Below are 18,497 nucleotides of genomic sequence, written 5' to 3' on the forward strand. Positions count from 1 at the left end.
ACTCTCATCAGACTGGCCCTGGAGGAACTGGGGCCGGGTCCTGAGGAACAGGACCGTGCAACTGGTTTCTGTACAGCAGGTGGGGTTGCGGTGTGCGAAAGACAGTGATGAACCGAACCGTGTCTGGCCTTTGCTTCCAACTATACTTGAAAATCTCACACACACTCCCCACCCCAACCCAGGCTCTGGGAGGAAAGATGTAACCTTTGAACGACCTTGGGCTTGTCGTTAATTCATATGTAAAATGATAAGCCTGTTACCTCCCCTGCTTTCACCTTCATCCCTTGTATTTCTCCTTAGCCCTTATGACTAGCTGAAATCCTATACATTCACCAGCTTCCTGTCTGTCTCTCTGCAGAAAGGAAGCTCTGTGAGACAGAGATCTTCTCTCTTATACTCTGCTCCATCTCTCAACTGAGAACAGTATCTGGGAGGTAGTAGGTGCTCAGTAAATATTGGTAGGAAGCCACAGAAAGAGAGAGAACCAAAGACAAGGAGACGTAACTTTATAAAGAATGTTTCCATTTATTTTATGACTTAAATCCGAACCTGTGTAAAGTGATGGTTAGCTGCACAAGCTCAAAGCATCCCGTGACATGAACTGGAGACGAGCCTGGGTTTGGACCTCTGCCACTCACCATCAAGTCCAGTGGCCACAGCAATCAGCCCTGCGACTTAATTTGCACGCAGAGGGGCTGTGACAGCCCCAGCTGCAAGTGACTCCGAGGGGTCTGCTCAGGGAGATGGTGGGAAAGGGAGAGGGATCCCTCAGGATGGGGGCTCACTTCTCTCCCAGCCTGTGGCCACCTGAGAGAGGACGCCTGAGGGAACACAGGGAAGGCTCGTGGCATCTGGGAGCTCTGGGGTAGAGACACCCAGTTCTTTCACCAAGTGACTCAAAATAGGGTACCAAGCCCCCCAAAGGATACAAAGAGGACCTAAAAGAAACTTAAGCTTGAAGTTTCTGAGAAGCAGCCTCATTTCTCTTCCTGCCCATGCTCATTCTCTCGCTCACTCTAACCTCTCTCTCTGCACACGCACACCTTTCTGAGACCCCGTCAGGCCAGACCCCGGCACACGCCGGCCACCACGCCCGCGCAGGTGCACAGCCCCACTCTGTGAGGTCCCTGGCTGCTGCGGGGGCCCGCAGCGGGGCTGGCTCGCTCACACGTTCGTGTGCTGAAAACCAGAGGACGCGATGCTGCCTGGCTGACTCCGGCCCGACAGTGCTGAGCTGGGCGCCCGGCTCCTGCTGCGATGCCCCCCTCCCAGGCTCCTCTGGGCCGGCTCGTCCATCAGCTTGAGTTTCTCATGCTCCTCTTTCAGGAAGAAGTCCACCAACAAGCCCTTCTCTTTCTTGATCTGGTCGCTGATGTCTGTGGGGATGTCTGGGATCATCCAGTCCACAAGGACACTCAGGAACATCACAAGGTTCTGCCAAAAGCCAGAGGGAGGGGTTGAGAGGAGAGGCCCGGCCCCCTGGGACACCAGGGCACCCCTGGTCACCCCTGTCTCATCAGACCAGCGGTCTCGGCAGTGGGGCGGGCGGTGTGGTGCCGAGGTGGGGGCAGTGGCGGTGGTGAGCACAGGCCCAGGATCAGGACACCGCCGTGCTCACCTGGCTCTGCTACTTACTAGCAGGGTCTGAGCCAATGAGCAGAGGAGCCCCGCAATGTCCCCATATAGAAAGTGCAGCAGTAACAGTACCCGCCCCCCACCCCCACCCCCAGGCGTGAGGATGAAATCAGTCAATACCTCACAGAGGCAGGGCTTGAGAAGTGTCAGCTATTGCTTTCTCCCTCCTGTCCTTCCCGCCTGGCCTCTCAGCCTCCAGGTGCCTGCTCTGGAGCTCCCTGGGAAGTGGGCGCACGGCCCGCTGGCCTCTCCAGGGCTTTCCCTGAGCCAGCTGCTCCTCTCTTGCTTCCAGCCTACCCTCTGTCCTACAAATCAGAGATGGACCTTTGGTTTCTGCACTGAATTCTGGTCTCAGTCAACCTCACCCTCACCCAATTCCGCTCTCTCTTCCATCCCGCTAAGCCTGTCACACCAGCCCATCTAGGGCCCCCGCCTCTGGCTCCCCCTTCTCCACTCTAAGCTTCTGGGCACACTTGTAATTGGCTTCCTTCTGCTGAGCCCCATCCCCACTCTTGCAAACACAGGTAGGACAAGACTCCCTTGCCCTGCAGCATTTTCCACTGAAGTGGTGAATACATCACAACGGAGCCAGCACACGCCAATATATGACAGCTCCTTTTATAACCTCGTTCCCACCCAGTTCCCCAAGCCACGCTCTGCCCAGTTCACTCCCCCAGTTGTGACCTTCTTTGCCTGCCAATCACACGTTCACTCTGAGATCCAGGGACAGCGACGGAGCCTGGGATGAGATCTTTAGGGCACAGCTGTCTTCCAGGCTCCAAACCTATTCCCACCATGACCTTGAACCTCCCTCGCACCTACGGCCCAGGGGAGGGCCAGGGGACCAGCTGCTGCTGCTTCCAGAGGCTCCTGGATGCCTTCCATGCTCTAGAACTGCTTTAAGTCACTTTCTCCTCTTAAACCAACTTATATGGGGTTGAGTGTTACATGTGACCTGTGTGAAAGCCAGGGGACGCCTGCAGGGGTTTTTTTTTCAAATCCATCGCTCCATCTCCCCGGAGGAAGAATGGCTGTCTTCTTTAGGTGAAAGACTAGCCGATGGGCTTCTCCACTTCCTGGGCCGGGGTCAGGGCAGGATATCTTAGAGCCCCCCAGAGATCTGCCTTCAGGGAATACAAAAGCCTGAGGGAGTGGAAGAGAAAAGGATCTGGGCTCGCGCTCCAGCCCCGCTTGAAGGGGCGGCAGGACCCCAAGTGGGAACTGGGGCCACGCACCCACGGATCTCAGCCATGCAACCTGAGCTATGGCTATTGTCAGAGATAGTGATCGCGGGGCTCGAGTTTGCTATTCATCCATGGAGGCATGGCCGGATGGCTCCGGGGCCCTCCGCGCCAGATGTCTCAAGGGCTGGAGCACGCTAACAAAGGAGGGAGCCAGCTGAGAGCTAGAAGAATGGTTCAGAACTCGAGCCCTTTCTTGAGCTGCGGAGACCAGGCGGGGCTGTTTGTCGGCATTAGGGTTGAGACTCTGGTCCCCACTGTTCTTCTTGCTTCCTTTCTTGTCTTAGGTCTAAATGGGAATCTATCTCCACCCTGCATCTTATCCCACATATGTCCTGTAACCTTACTCTGCATTCTATTCTCTTTCTGCAAATCTATCCATTAATGGAGGTCCCCTCAAGAGTGCTTCCTGACTCCTCTGGGGAGGCACTGGCTTCTGCCAGCCACTTGCGGAGACCCCATTGTCACAGTGCCATAAAAACATGGAGTGGAGGGGCAGGCGAGGAGACACGGCTGTCTTTACTCCTGCAGTCTGGATTCTACTCCCTATCCGAACAACTCACCTGGAAGATGATGACAAAAGCCAGACGGGCAGACAGAATGGCCCAGTACTGTTTGGAAAACTCATATGGGTTCGGGGCCCACGGTGGCTCTCGGTAATCCTTAAACCTGCCCAGAGAGAAATGTAGCATTAAGACTGGGAAGAGATGGAGGGAAGGGAGTGCTTCTGATCCTCAAGGATCAGAGCAGCAGGTAAGCTCCTGGCTCCCAGACTTGGGAATTAGCAGAGAGCGGGGAGGGAGGAATTCACAGCCCCACCAACAAGTGTCCCTGGAATAAAAGGATCAAAGTCCTAAAAAAACCCAGTGTTGGCCTGGAAATGCCTTTTCCCTTTTCTCTAACTTCCCCCACGGCTTCCTCTGGTGTCTGGATTCTTCTTCCAGAAGAGCCCAGGAATCATGAGAGGAGCCCAGCATAGGGGGTCCATGGTGGCCCCACTGACCCATAAGCTCAAGACGGGAGGGTAATGTCCAGAAAATTTGGACAGTTCTCAGCAGCCCATGGGCTCAGGGAAGACACAGGTGCCCCTAGACAACCCCCAGCTTCCTTCCTGGCTGGCTGCTTTGGGACCACAGCCATAGAGGTGGCTGCATTCTTGCACTCCAAGGAAAGCTGACTCAAACCAAGCTCAAGGATGAGTGAATTTGGGGGAATGGTGGTAAGAGTGATGGTTGGTCAGTATTCTCTTCTACTGACCATGTTTATGATCTGTCCATGTGGCTTAAGAAACAAAATATCAGTGCCTGATGTGAGCTCATGCCCCTTTCTCAGACCCATGGAGAGATTTTCCTCACTGCTGCCTTTTCACCCCCATTCTGTGATTACTCATGTTTAAAACCGCTCATTTTCGGGGCAAATGGGTGGCTTAGTCGGCTAAGTGTCTGACTCTTGATTTCGGCTCAGGTCATGATCTCAGGATTGTGAGATCCAGCCCCGCTTCGTGCTAGACAGGGAGTGTGCTTGAGATTCTCTTTCCCTCCCCTCCATTCCTCCCTCCCTCTAAAAAAAGAAAAGGCTCATTTTTTTCAGACTCACTTTTTTCTAAGCCTGGAAAAGTGACAAGAGTTGGTATCAGAAAAATTATGACCCTTCATGAAACTGTTTTCTCCATGGAATTCAACAGATCTTTGATGCTTAGTCAAAGCACAATAAGCCCTGGGGGAAGGAGTGGGGTGGTGTCAGGCCACCGAGTGGGGCGCATGGCTGCCGAGGACGGCAGGGTGGGGACTGTCTGAGGAGGGGCTAAGAAGGCCAACAACATACACTGAACATGCAATACATGCCAATCCCTGAGCAAGGAGCTTTTCTGGAAGCTTTCCCATTTAATCTCCATAGCATCTTCTGGCAGGCACCGATATCCCTATAGAAAGAACATAGAGGGACACTGAGGCTCAGAGAGGGTCAGTTACTTGCCCAGGTCTCTCTCGCAGCCAGCAAAGACTGGAGTTAAGGAGAGAATCCAAGTCTGGCTGAAAGTAGGCCTTTCCTCTACCATCACAAAGCATCTTGCCAATAGCTGCGGTCTGAGGTGGGGGACTCAGAAATGGGCATTTTTTTGTTTTTGTTTTTTTTTAAGATTTATTTATTTACTTGAGAGAGAGTGAGAGGGGAGGGGCAGAGGGAGAGAGAGAATCTCAAGCAGACTCCCCACTGAGCGCAGAGCCCAACTCGGGGCCCAATCCCACCACCCTGAGATCATGACCTGAGCCGAAATCAAGAGTCGGATGCTTAATGGACTGAGTCACCCAGGCGCCCCAGAAATGGGTGCTTTCATTCCTTCCCCACCTGGAATGAGCAAGCTGCCCTAAAAGGTCCAGGTAAAAGCATGGTGGCTTCCAACTGTCCACGGAAAGATGCAGGAAGAAGAGAAGGAAAAAAGAGGAAGACGAAAAGAGGTGCACACAAACAGGAGGAAAAAGGCAGATCCACAGAGTCAACAGCAGAGAGACAACCAGAGGTGGACAGTAAGCAGTCGACTAGGGCTGGGCGGGGAGGGGGGGGCAGGAGCCGCCCCTCCCCCACCCCACCCCCATCTTCCAACAGCTGATCACAGCTGTTGCAGCCTTGCTTTGACATCCGGATGAAAAGCAAAGCTAACTGCAGCCCAGCAAAACACCATGGGATTCTGCATGTCCGTCCATGGCTGAGGACAGAAGCACGGCCAGCTCCAGATTAGGCTTGCTAACAGGAGAGGGGGAGAGCGTGGCTAAATGGAGAGGGACACCTTGGAGTGGGAAAAATCTCAGGCTCACTGCCCTCCAGCTGCCCCCCAAAGGACCCCATGGCAAAAGGGGATTATCCCCTCTAAAGACCTCAGGAGGACCGGTGCAACACATATGCCCACTCTGTACCATGGGGACACCCTTCCCCAGGTCCAGCCCCATACCTCCTGCTACAATCAAAGTCTGTTTCTCTTGTGCTCTCGCTCCATCTATGAAGGAACAGCTGCTCACTGACCTTGCTCTAGGAGCCACCACTCACCCCTCTTTGTCCCAGTCTGAAAAGAATCCATAAATATTCTAATTCTGGTCCCATCTCTGATACTAACTCACCACAGCTTTTGGAAATGTCCCTTTGCCCTCCCTGAGTGTCCAAAACATTTTTAAAATCTAACAAACATGTCGATTGAATCAAAGATCTGAGGAAAGATTAACACAGATATTTCCAGAAAGCTTTACTTGAAAACACCCCCATGCCAATGGGCTATAGGTTGCTCTGGTTGGAACTACAGGACAAACTACCCACAGAAAGAACAATGCACAATTTAATGAATAATGCATCTGTTCGTATTTCCCTTTCTGAAGCTAACTTTTAAAAAGAACTGTGACCTACAGTAGTAAGAAATCGTTTTCCATTAACGCACATGTAAGTATAAATCACTGCAAAGAAAATCACATACTTGCCGTGTGCGATGCCCCAATATTTTCTGATTTTATCCTCTCCTGTCTTACCCTATTCTCATCTTTATTTTTTATTTTTTTTTTTAAAGATTTTATTTATTTATTCGACAGAGATAGAGACAGCCAGCGAGAGAGGGAACACAAGCAGGGGGAGTGGGAGAGGAAGAAGCAGGCTCATAGCAGAGGAGCCTGATGTGGGGCTCGATCCCATAACACCGGGATCACGCCCTGAGCCGAAGGCAGACGCTTAACCGCTGTGCCACCCAGGCGCCCCTATTCTCATCTTTAAAATGCTGATCATGACCCACTAAGGTGATTTCCTAACCCTTTCATGAACAATGACTCATAGTTTGAAAAATATTATTCCCGTAAGCCTCTGACCACCAGGAACGGATTGGTTGTTTACATTCCAATATAAGTTCAGATTTCATCATTTTTTTCAAGTGTCATACTGAGAAGTCAAGCTTATCAAATGTTTTCACTGAGTAACAAGAAGACACTACTTAAAGAGACAATTATCTTTAAGACTAGAAATGGTCACAAAAGATAGTGACTGGGGCGCCTGGGTGGCTCAGTCAGTTAAGCGTCTGCCTTCGGCTCAGGTCATGATCTTGGGGTCCTGGAATCGAGACCCACATCAGGCTCTTTGCTCAGCGGGGAGCCTGCTTCTCCTTCTGCCTGCCCCTCCCCCTGCTTGTGCTCTCTCTCTCTCTGTCAAATAAATTAATAAAATCTTCAAAAAAAAAAAAAGATGAGTGACCAATGGATTTAATTGTGTCCACGACGGTGACAGCTGTCGGCCAGGTCTGTTTGGCTTCTAAGCCCAGTGCATAGCACTGGCAAAAATGTGGGCTTTGGAGTCACCAGGTAAGGGCTTGATGCAACCTCTACCACTTTGGTTCCACGTGCTCTAGAAAGTTACCCAATGTTCTGATGGCCAAAGTGCTGGGCTACAAAATGGCCTCAACATTCAGGGATGTAATGAAGAGGGAATGTTAATGAAGAGCATATCACCCAACCTATCAGATATTGGCCCAATAAACAGTAGCTCTTCTTTCTCCTTTGCCTGGAGGTAGCTGACACCTCTCCTGTGAAGAGGACAGAGCACGTATACCCCTGCTCCCAGTGCCTCCTGCCATTCGAGGGGGGTTTCTGAGCACTCGGGCACAGATGCTCTAAGTTTCCGCTCATGCTGATGTGAGTCCGAAAGAGTTAGCCATCACCACAACTGCCAGGGGTTTCTCCCAGGATCTGTGTCCATGTAAATGGCCCAAAATAGGTAAGCCTCAGGCCAGTGGGAGGTAGAACTTCCAGTCCATTCCAGCAGCTCAAAGTCCTTCCAAAACCAGATGCTTCCTCCTGGTTGAAGGAGTGTGGTTCTCCCAAAGTCTCGCTGAGTGGCCAAGCACTGGGTGAACCCCTACATCTGGTCACTTTCTGCACCTGCTCACTGGGATTTAAGTTCAGAGGTGTGATTTTAGGAGCCTTTCCTAGATCTCATCCTCACCCCTCCAAAGCTCTCTTTATTCTCTTTGAGCCTTAATATTAATTTTGAGAGTGCCCTTGAGTCTCATAATAATGAGAGGCTTATAATTACAAAACCACTAGAGTGTCTAAAAAGCAAGTGTGCACTGGGAGTGGCCTCTGTCACTTACTAGCTTAAGACCCTGAGAAACCTGTTTCTCATCTCTGAACCTCAGCATTCTAATCTGTAAAATGGAGCTAGTAAAACGTGCATCTCTGTGCTGAGCACACAGAAGCACTCCAGCTCTCTCCCGCCAACCATAAATAAATATGCACGTGCCCGTACATTAAATGTTAAAGGAAAGCACAGTGAAAATTAAATAAGACAATGCATGTGACTGTGATTTCTGGAGGCTTCCACAGAGAATAAACACAATGGTTTCTTCTGGGAGAGAATGACTAGGCCGAGGACTATGAAGAAAGTCTTTTCCTTTTGTATATATACATACATACACAGAATTGCTTTTATGATAAAAAAATAATAATTTCAAAAGGATAAAATTAATGGCAATAGTCAGTGGACCCAAACACATTTTTATACTAAACTTTGAGGAGCAAAATTATAGTGTTAACTGAGACAGACTCATACACAGTAAGTGAAACTGGTACAAAAATCATCATTATATTTTAGCTTTAAATTACTTTATATCTAAATTGTTCTAACACTATGAAAAATCACATGGAGTTGAATTTATACACTACCTAAAGAAATAGGTTCTCATTAATTCAAAATATATTTCATTATTATAAAACAAAGCCATGAAACCCCATAAAGGTTCTATGAGCTCACTTGGTGTTAACACACAGAAGACAGTCTGAGAAAGACACGCATAAATGTTTTGCCATGAGTACTATTGGGGAGGTGCCTAGGAGCGGGCAGAGGGTAAGGCAGACGTGGGACAGAGTCAGAGAGGCTGCCCGTAATGTTTAGAGTTTTTAGTATGTTACGTGTATCATGAAATATTATATTTTTTTAAGAAAGAAGCAGGAAAGAATCTTCGGAGATTCTTCATTCCAAGTCCCCATTTTTATAGACGGGGACACTGAGGTGTGGAGGGGGAAGCGAGACTCCCGGCACAGATGTTCCCCTCCCATCCTCACTTGCAGGGGTGGCCAGTGACAGTGACAGGGACATCTGCCACGATTCCATCAGCCAAAATCGCTGTGGGCAGGAAAGGTGCCGAAGTAACAAACTGAGGAGTTAGTCATCAACAATCAGGGACGGCTTTTTCCAAAAATGAGGTTTTAGTTACATTATGAATCAGTGAGTAAATACATTTCTCAACTCCAAACAGTGCTATGTTAAAGAAAAAAGTTTTTAGTAGTCCCAATGGAAATGAATGTCATATTAATGCTAAACACAATTATATACAATATTTTCATACCATCTGAGCTACTTCAAACTGCCTTCTGAAATCGGCCTTTAACCAGGGGAAATAGCGCAGGCAATTAGGAACTAATGAGAACCACGTTAATCCAGTGGTCGATAAAGATCTGGAGAGGCAACACCCGGAAAAGCTGACTCTCCCTCTGGATTCAGCCAGGAGCAGATGAGAGACGGCCATGGACTGGAGAGAACTCGCCTCTTCAAAGACTTTTCACGTGACCTTGGGATATGAAAGAACTCAGGCCCTGCAGAGAAACCCAGCAGGAACCACCCAAGGATTCTCTGCACTCCCCAGCTGACCCATTGGGTTGACCATGCCCAGGCAGGCTCCCTGACTCCGGGACGCAGATCCCTGGCCAGGCCCTCCCCTGCTGATCCCTCTGCTCCCTTCCAGTGGAGCCAGGATCCTGGGCCACCATCCGCCCTCCAGGACATGGTAGCCCTTCCACCCCATCAATAGCCACTGCTCTTGCCCGCAGACTGACGTCACTGGGCTGTTCACAGAGCAGCCCCGCCAGCACAGTGAGAGCACTGAAGCAAACGTTGCTCCAAAAATGCTGGGAATGCATCTCAAATGGGCAGCTGGAGACTTGTCCTAACTTTTATTGCTATTTTTAAGATACCTCTATCCCTGGCGAGGCTGGGTTGGAGCCCGAGACCTCAGTTTTATTTGACCACATTTATCTCCAGAGGTCACTGAAAGCTAAGAATAAGAGGGGTCATCGAGTTCCCAAAACTGTTTGCCAGAAAATCAGGGCAAACTTTTCATTTCCCACCATGGAAGCAGTTTTAAACACTGGCTCTGGGGCTAGCTACAGAGCTCTCTCTCCTCCTCTCCCTCCCTCTCCCACCCTATCTGCCCCTCCCTCTCCCTCCCCCTCCTGTCTCTCTCTCTGTCTCATTCTCCTTCATTTCTATTTCTTACAGCCACTGACGATTCCTGGCTTATAATGACATCAGTATGTTATGCCACCCCTCCAAAACGCCTGAGACTCTGGTGAGCCAGCCAGCTCACACAGCATGCAATGAGTATGACCCATTGAGGCAGAGATCTCCGTCAACTATTGTCATCTATCTAGGAAAAGGTAGCCCCAAAGTACACCTCTGTGATATGTTGTATCTAGATAACAGGCTGACCCTGCTCCCTGGACACCTGCTTACACCGCAGAGTGCTTTCAAGCATCTCTTTATTTCAAATGTAACCCACTGGTCTTCACTGCAGCCAGAGAGAACACCAATGACAAGTATGCTCTCATCCCTGCTCCCTGTGGCTCCCCACCACCTTAAGAGGGAGTCCACATACCTCCAAAGACCACCACACTCTTCTTGGTCTGGCTTCTGTATTCTCTTCCCGCCTCACCCCTCAGAGCTCATCCACCACGCCAGCTGCCACCACCAGGCACCAAGGAGCCCGTCTACCTGGAAGGCCTTGTTCTCCCCAACCTCCTTCACCACTTGAGGCTCCCTTCCAGTCCCCCCAGCACTCCTCCCACCCCACTCACCAGTCAGGCCGGCTTGGTCATGTGAAGGAGGAGCGCTGCCAAAAGCATCAGTCTGGCCAACCTTGTACTGTTTGACCTTCAGGGTTTAGCCCCCTTGAAGCTTCCCCGCAATACTCAGGTCTGGGTTAGGTGCATTCCTCCTTCTTCGGGGCTCTCAGAGCTCCTTACAGTTACACTATCATAAATTATTAAAGCTAGAGTTTAATTGCTTGCTTACTTGCTCATCTCCTCCATCTAGTCTTGTGTCTTGTTCCTTATTATGGAACCAAAGACAAGCCTCTATTGTAAGGTCTCAGAAATAGTTGCACAGTGAACCCATAATCCTTACTGGTACTGGGTAAGGAAAACATGACACATGCTCCAAAAATCATATTGGTTTGATCTTGCAGATACATTTTCTTAGCAGAAATATAGAATGCACTTTCTACACCCCGTAATAATTCTGCCACTTGTCTGGAAGAGGTTTTTGTTGTTGTTGTTTAATGGGCCACAAATAAGCCAGATCCCATCAGCTTGCATGGAAACGATGGAGAGAAGAGTCCTCAGGGCTTTGCAGCTGGCTGGGAAGTTCAGTGACTCTGAAATCAGCTACAACAAAGCTGGATCTGCTCCATGTGTCCTAATAATACCTGGTATGCTGGGCATTTATTGTTGTATCCATTCATCTTAACTTCTCACCAGGAAACCGCTCCTACTCTGTGCTTCAGACAGAGATCACTTCTCCTCCGACGCCCAAGTCCTCCTCTGGCTACAGCGACTGGTTCTGGGGAGGGCATGCACACTGATTCTAGCCGATGAGCAGAAAGAGGTATGTATGTTCCCACTTGGACTTGGACCCAGTAGCTGTTGGTAGTCATACTCTAGTCACTGACAGGAGTAGAGCTGGGGGGGAGGTGTAGAAAGATCTGGTTTAGCAGACTTGATTGAATCAAGTCTTGCCGAAAATTAGAACTACTCTCAACTTTCAATATGGGGGCCCATTAAAGTCCTTTTATGTTTAAGCCAGTTAAGCCCCTGATATATCTGGAAAGCATATTCATAGTGTTTCTGGAAAATCTGATGGTCAGGGGCAAGGTCACAGACCCTCAGGGCTTCTAGACCAACCAAAGAAACATAGAGGGGGATGGGACTCCTGGGTGGTCGGTTAAGCATCTGGTTTTGGCTTGGGTCATGATCCTAGAGTCCTGGGATCAAGTCCCACAACAGGCTCCTTGCTCAGCAGGGAGCCTGCTTCTCCCTCTACCTGTCACTCCCCTGCTTGTGCTCTCTCTCTTTAAAAAAAAAAAAAAAGAAAAGGAAAAAGAAACACATGAGGGGTGGCTGGGTGGTTTAGTGGGTTAAGTGTCCAACTCTGGGTTTCAGCTCAGGTCATGATCTCAGGGTCATCGGGCTCCACACTCAGCATGGAGTCTGCTTAGTTTCTCTCTCTCCCTCTGCCCCTCCCCATCTGTGCTCTCCCTCTCTTTCAAATAAATAAATAAATAGATAAATCTTTTTTTAAAAAGCCACCCAGTGTCAGCCTTGCTTCCCCACACAACGCACATTGGCGTTGCTCCCTGCCGCGCCTGGGGGCTGAGCCTGCGTTCGTGGATACATGTGAGTTTTACTTTAGCATCTGTCACTGAAACCTGGGTAGCTCAGAGAATTCTTCACCTTTCTAAGCCTCAGTTTCCTTTTACGTAGAATGAGGAGCTTCAACAAGATCGTTCCTATACCTCCCGGTTATTAAAAATCATTTTGTAAATACTACTTTTCAGTGCTGACTGCTGCCTGACTTCATGCACCCTGCTGGAGCCGGTCTAGACGCTACCAGGAAAGCCTCGAGCTGGGACACATCGTCTGTGTAGCAGAGCTAGGTCCTTCAGATCTGTAGGCCAAAATCTCACATGTAGGACAGACAGCCTGGCATGCCGGACGGATGGTGGAGCGGCCCTGGGTGGACGCGTCGTGTAGCCGCGAATCTGCCTGCATAGGACCTCAGTTCAAGAGTGAGACTCCTTATAGCTCCCAATGTGTAAGTACTGGAAACATCTAGGCTGACATAAATCAATATCTGTGAATACATTTACTTACCTGTTCTGAGAACTGCTCCCTGGTTTTGAGTCTTCTCCCAGTTGGCTGGAACCCTACAGTTATCCCGGCTAGGACCAGAATACCCTTCCATTCAAACCACACACTGGTAAGGTTGTGTCACTCAGTCATCTAGGTTGGGAAGACTGATTCATTTGCTCTCTTGTGAGAAAGAGAAGCCATCTCACGAACGGCAGGCCTTGGGTAGCAAGTGGGAATGCACGACAGACGCACTCAAGGTCATCCCGCCACAAACACCACCGAGGCACCGCTTCTCGGACGGACGCGGCACCAGCTCTTAGACACGCCTGGGGATGGCCTGGAAAAGCCCTCCATTTGTCCCTCGATACCTTACTTAGGTTTTGGTTCTTCTCGTAGTTATTGCTCTATTTTTTTAATATATGAGGTGTGATCTCTGCTCAAGCCCTTCATGGGGACTACCATCTCACAAGGGTACAAAATGGTTAAAGAATTCATTCCCCTCTGTTCTCTTCACTTGCCCTTCTTGGGTTAATAATGGAGAGATTTCTGTGTCTTGGCTTCCATGATCCCCAGGCTGGTGGTTTTCAATCACAGCTCTGACCTAGACTCTCAGGAATTCCAGCTTAGTGTGTCTAGGGGTTAGGTGAAAACTTTCCCACCATTTTTTTAATCGATGTGCTTGAAATAAAATTCATCATATGTACCATAAAATTGGATTCTCTTAGCATCCTCCCCATTGCTGTCAATGTACCCACCTCTGACTTCAGCCTAACCTTGAGAGATATCCTTGGTTCAGGCTCCCTCTTATGTCTCTTGCCACCAACACTGTCATGTATTACAGTAAATAGCTCATCTTCTCACTTCCTGTTAATTCCTTCTACCACTCTGGGCTAGGTGCACCGTGATTCATGTCTGACTGACGGCAGCAACTTAGCTGCCCTCTCTGGGTTCCCGCAATTCTAGTCCATTCTGCTCTGAGCTAGATTAATTTTCCTAAGCCTACACTTTATCTATCATCCCTGGTACTAAAAAGGTAACTTCCTATTGCATCACATTACAATTCCTGCAATATTTCAAGATTTCCCATTATCTACTTTGTCCTACCTATTCACATTCAACAATGCTTTGGCTTACACCATCCTGGGAGTTTTGATATATTGTATTTCCTATATTATTCCTTTTTGTTATCTTGTAAGTGCTCTTCTTGCTAACTACATTACCTAGCCCCTAAATGTTCATCTAACACCCCAAATTCATCCTTCCTCCACGACTTAGCCCACGCCGACTCCCCACCTAGCATACGCTCTCTTTCTGTCTTATCCTCCTCCTGGGCCCTCCGGGAAGCCTACCCTTTCCTTTCTAGCCCCCACTGATCTTCCTCGCCTCTGAACACCCACAGTGCTCATGGTCCACACTAGATAGACTCTCTGAATAGCCTGCTCTGTCCTACCTGCTCTGCTTGCTTCTTCCAACGAGACCACAAACCCCTTGGTGGTCAAGGCAAGGCTGTATACTTCTTTGTTCCATAGTGTCTGGCTAAAGGCGATCAATAAATATTTACTGATTAACTGAAATTGATTTATAGTGATTCGGGGGCCTGGGGGCAGGAGAAAGAGGGAGAGGAGAGTGATATAAATTACTTCCAGATAATTACTTAGATCTACCACCTCTGGTCATCTGCTTGCGCCCTCCTCCTCCCAATTACTTTACCTGCAGAATTGAACCTCTTGGTCAAACTGTGAGTTTTCTGGCTGCGTTCCTTCCTTCAGCTGGCTGACGTTGAAAAAGGAGAGGGTGTGGTTGACAAAGCCATGCAGGGTCCCATTGTGACTATAGGCATACTGGTACACGAGGCGGGGGATAAAGTCGGAGGTGACGGCAATGACAAAAGCCTGAAGGACAGAAGCACAGGTGTTTGAGGGGCAGTCAGGATGGATGCTATCCAATCCAGGTGGCACAGGGTGCCTCTAGCTGAGAGACTGGTCCCCCTTGGGCTCCCCATCCAGAGGCACCGCTCTGATAGAGAAGTCCTTACTCTGACCTCACACAGCTTTTCCACCTTTGATATGTGTAAGTGAATCCACTAGATAGTGTCTGGTTCCCAAGGATGCTAAGCCAGCGTGGATTGTTGGGTTCTGGAGGGAATGAGCACCTCTGAGATAGCCAAGTTGACACTGGTGTTGGCCAAGCCAAGGCAGAGTGGAAGATTCTCTGAGAAAATTACTGATCATAATAAGAGTGCCACTTTTAGGTGATATGCAGGGACACTGGATGACCATGAATCTTGGCCTCCAGGGGACACCGGAGAACCAGGAATCCCAAGGATATGGTACCACAGTTCCCTCCATGTGACCATAGTCTCTCGGCATTATTTAGCACAGCACGTAATGGAAGTCGTTCTTTCATCCATTTGACTTAAGAACACTGAGACCTAAGGAGTGGGGGGAAGGAGTGGGTCTTGCCGGATCCAACCATACATACTCAACGTACTGTCTGGCATATTTAAGTGTTCTATAAATGTCTACAGAGCAAACCAAACAACGAGTGAATGATTGCATGTTTGAATGTGGAGGTACTTTCTGCAAAGAAAATCTTAAATCTTTCTGGCAGGTGTTTATACTGTATTCTGCACCAACAATTAAAGTCTTTTTTTTTTTTTTAAATGTAGTTTAGGTATTGTTTTCTAAATGTGTGTATGAGTGTGGATGGCCATAACCATATTTGAGGATGAGTAACATACTCACTGAGCACTTGCTATATGTCCTTTCATCTTCCCATACAATTTCCAGAATGATCCTTTTTGATGGGTAATCTTATGCTCTCCCATTCTTCAGAAAAGTAAAGAAGTCTTAGAAAGGCCAGGGAGGTAAGATTTCTTGTCATTCTGTTGCATGATGGACGGTGCCTAGTGTGCAAGGCCTCTTTTCTAGTAAACACAACTCCAAAGTAGCTACTGATCTAGTTTCCAAATTGCACCTTATTTGTCATCCTTAAGATGTGCGCTTCCTTCATCGAGTGTTCAACATGCAGTGGGCTGATTCTCTCTGCCTCTCCTCATGCCTCTCCAGTCATTTTAATAGTGTTCTTAATAGGCAACCGAGTCACAGCCAGAACCAATGCTTCTCTCCCAGGGGAAAATGGCTGTTGGCTTTCCTAGGATGTGCCAGGCCAGCAGGGTTTTCTTGGGAGATGGAACAAAAGGCCCTGCCTGGCCACTGTCTGTTCAGAAGGCAGAAGCAATTGGCTTGGGCCCAGCAGGATTTCCTCTGAAATGTGGACATGTCTGGCAAGGCAGTTAAGGAGGTCACAACAGGTAGGACACCTCTTCTCGTATGTCCTATCCTAACCTACGCGTGCCCAAGTCCATGGGGATAATTACGACTTCTCACTGACAGCTTGGAGGAACTGTAATTAAGAACCGCGGCCTGGGCAACATTCCAGGCATTGTTTAGCTTGGGAGTAGAAAAAGAAAGGAAAGAGATGGATAGATATACAGAATTCTTTCCTCATTATTCTTGGCTCTGAGCAAAGATCAGATTTTGACTCTTAAGGCCAGGGTATGCATTCTGGTGGATAATTACCTTTCTTTAGTGTAGTGAAATTAACGAGAAAGTCACACAGCCCTGGCCTCCGCACGATGAGCTAGAAGGCATGCACGCACCATGAACCAGGGCACTGCCTTGAGCAAAGCTCCGGAAGGAAAAGGCTGGGAGGTAACAAGGGCTGGTACCCAGCTTTGAAGACCTCAGCAACTCTGGAGGCCCTTTCTGTGGCTCCCTTCCCACAGAACTAGGGTGTCACAGATGGAACACTTACATTGCTGATAACAGAGAACTTGCCGATCCCGGAGAGAATGTCAAACCAAATCCCTGTAAGACAGAAAGCAGAATGTCTGGCTCACTCCTGCCCTTGCCCTGGTGACGACAAGGCTGCAGCTCGGGTGGTGCTGCATGGGCAAGGGCAGTAGAGGTTTCCATGACCCCCCAGGAATCGGCTTGTCTAGAAAGGCTTAGGTGGCCCCTGTCTGGAAACCAGGGGGACAGTGGAAATGGATAAAGGCCTCCCAGAGCCCAAAGATAGGAGGATGAGGAGCTCCAAAGGATGAAGAGGCAAGGGCTTCTCCCAGCCCTCTTGAATCCAGACAGAGTGTGATGGTGGTGGCAGGTCATGGCAGCGAGCCCGAGGGGATGGATGGAGGCAGGGGGGACTGCCTATATCTAAGCAGGGGACATACCGATATCTTTGGTTCTTACGGCATCTGGCCGTCTCAGCTCAGTCACGAACTTCTTTGCATCAAGCCGCACTTCAATGACATTGTTGAGGAGGGCGAACACAGGTGCCAGAGGAAAGGAGGCCACAAAGAGGGTGACAAAGCCAAACTGGATGACTAAGAGAGAGAAGAGCGTGAGAAGCTTCACGGGGAAGAAACAGGATCTAGGTAAACTTGGCCTTGCAGCTACAGCCCCTTGTCTTTTCTTACAGGGTCTCCTTCCCACCTTGGTCTCCTAGGCTCCCTTTTCCTCCTGCCCGATAGTCCTGGATCTTTCTCAATGCCTACAGGCCCACAGGCCAAGGCCATCACCGGGAGCAAAGCTCTGTGTTAGGCACAGTAAGGAGATGTGAGAAAAGGAAAAGTCTTGACTCTTTCCTTTCCATCACTCTTTATCTCCAGTCACTAATCCTGGTCCTTTAATTCCCAGGTTGGCAATCTTTCTCAGTAAGCGTCTGGACAGTAAATATTTTTGCATTTGCAGGCCACACCGTCTTGTCACAATGACTTAACTCTGCCATTGTAGAGCAAAAGCCGCTAGAGACACCACGTGGACAGATGAGCTTGGCTGTGTTCCAATAAAACTTTATTTACAAATGCAGTATATAAAGTGGGCTGGATCTGGTCCCTGGGCCATAGTTTGCCAACCCCTGATGTAACTTTAAAAAATCACCTCCCAAATTTGGCCTCTTCTTTCCATATCCATAGTCACTGCCTTTATTTAGAAAGTGTATTCATTCATCACACATTTATTGAGAGCTCACTGAATGTCAGGCACCTTGCCAAGTATTTCAGGAGGCAAAGGTCTGGTCCTGCTTTCAGGGAGCTGGGTGTAAAGCAGAACAGAGAAATGTACACAGAGATTTGCACCGAGATTTTCTGCGTGCCAAGAGAGAATGAGGAATGTACCAGAGATAGCGGAGACCCAGGGAGGGGGAGCGCAAGCCTATCCAGGGTGGGGACTGAGAAGGGCCTCCAGATCAAACACCTAAGCTTGGTCTTGAAAGACGGGCCGGGACTGAAGAGAGCATTCTAAGCCGTGGAAGCAGCGCGAGCAAAGGGGAGGAAGCCTGTGCCAATAAGATGGCTACATGGCATCCAGCCCCTCATCACTTCAGGCTGGGCAACTGCACGACCCCCCCCCCCACTTTGTCACCAGTCTGCCTAGGCTTCTGTAGTCTCTTCCCTCAAAACCCCCGGCAGTCTGATCCTGTCACTTACTCATCATAAAAATGGCTGTGGGGGGGCACCTGGGTGGCGCAGTCGTTAAGCGTCTGCCTTAGGCTCAGGGCGTGATCCCAGCATTATGGGATCGAGCCCCACATCAGGCTCCTCTGCTATGAGTCTGCTTCTTCCTCTCCCACTCCCCCTGCTTGTGTTCCCTCTCTCGCTGGCTGTCTCTATCTCTGTCAAATAAATAAATAA

The 18,497-nt window shown here is 49.2% G+C and overlaps 1 protein-coding gene across 1 annotated transcript in view; it reads right to left on the reverse strand.

Annotated features, from left to right (window-relative positions):
- Positions 1-520: 520 nt before the first annotated feature.
- ANO2 (anoctamin 2) overlaps positions 521-18,497 on the reverse strand; it is a 347,738-nt gene continuing 329,761 nt past the window's right edge. Inside the window, exons 19-23 of the mRNA XM_034645976.1 lie at positions 17,037-17,189; positions 16,619-16,671; positions 14,513-14,694; positions 3,440-3,545; positions 521-1,434 (exon numbers count right to left, since the gene is read on the reverse strand). Coding sequence (XP_034501867.1) covers positions 1,165-1,434; positions 3,440-3,545; positions 14,513-14,694; positions 16,619-16,671; positions 17,037-17,189 — 764 coding nt within the window. The 3' untranslated portion in view covers positions 521-1,164. The remainder of the gene's footprint in view (positions 1,435-3,439; positions 3,546-14,512; positions 14,695-16,618; positions 16,672-17,036; positions 17,190-18,497) is intronic.

Source organism: Ailuropoda melanoleuca, chromosome 16 (assembly GCF_002007445.2).
Source record: "Ailuropoda melanoleuca isolate Jingjing chromosome 16, ASM200744v2, whole genome shotgun sequence".
Lineage (NCBI taxonomy): Eukaryota > Metazoa > Chordata > Mammalia > Carnivora > Ursidae > Ailuropoda > Ailuropoda melanoleuca.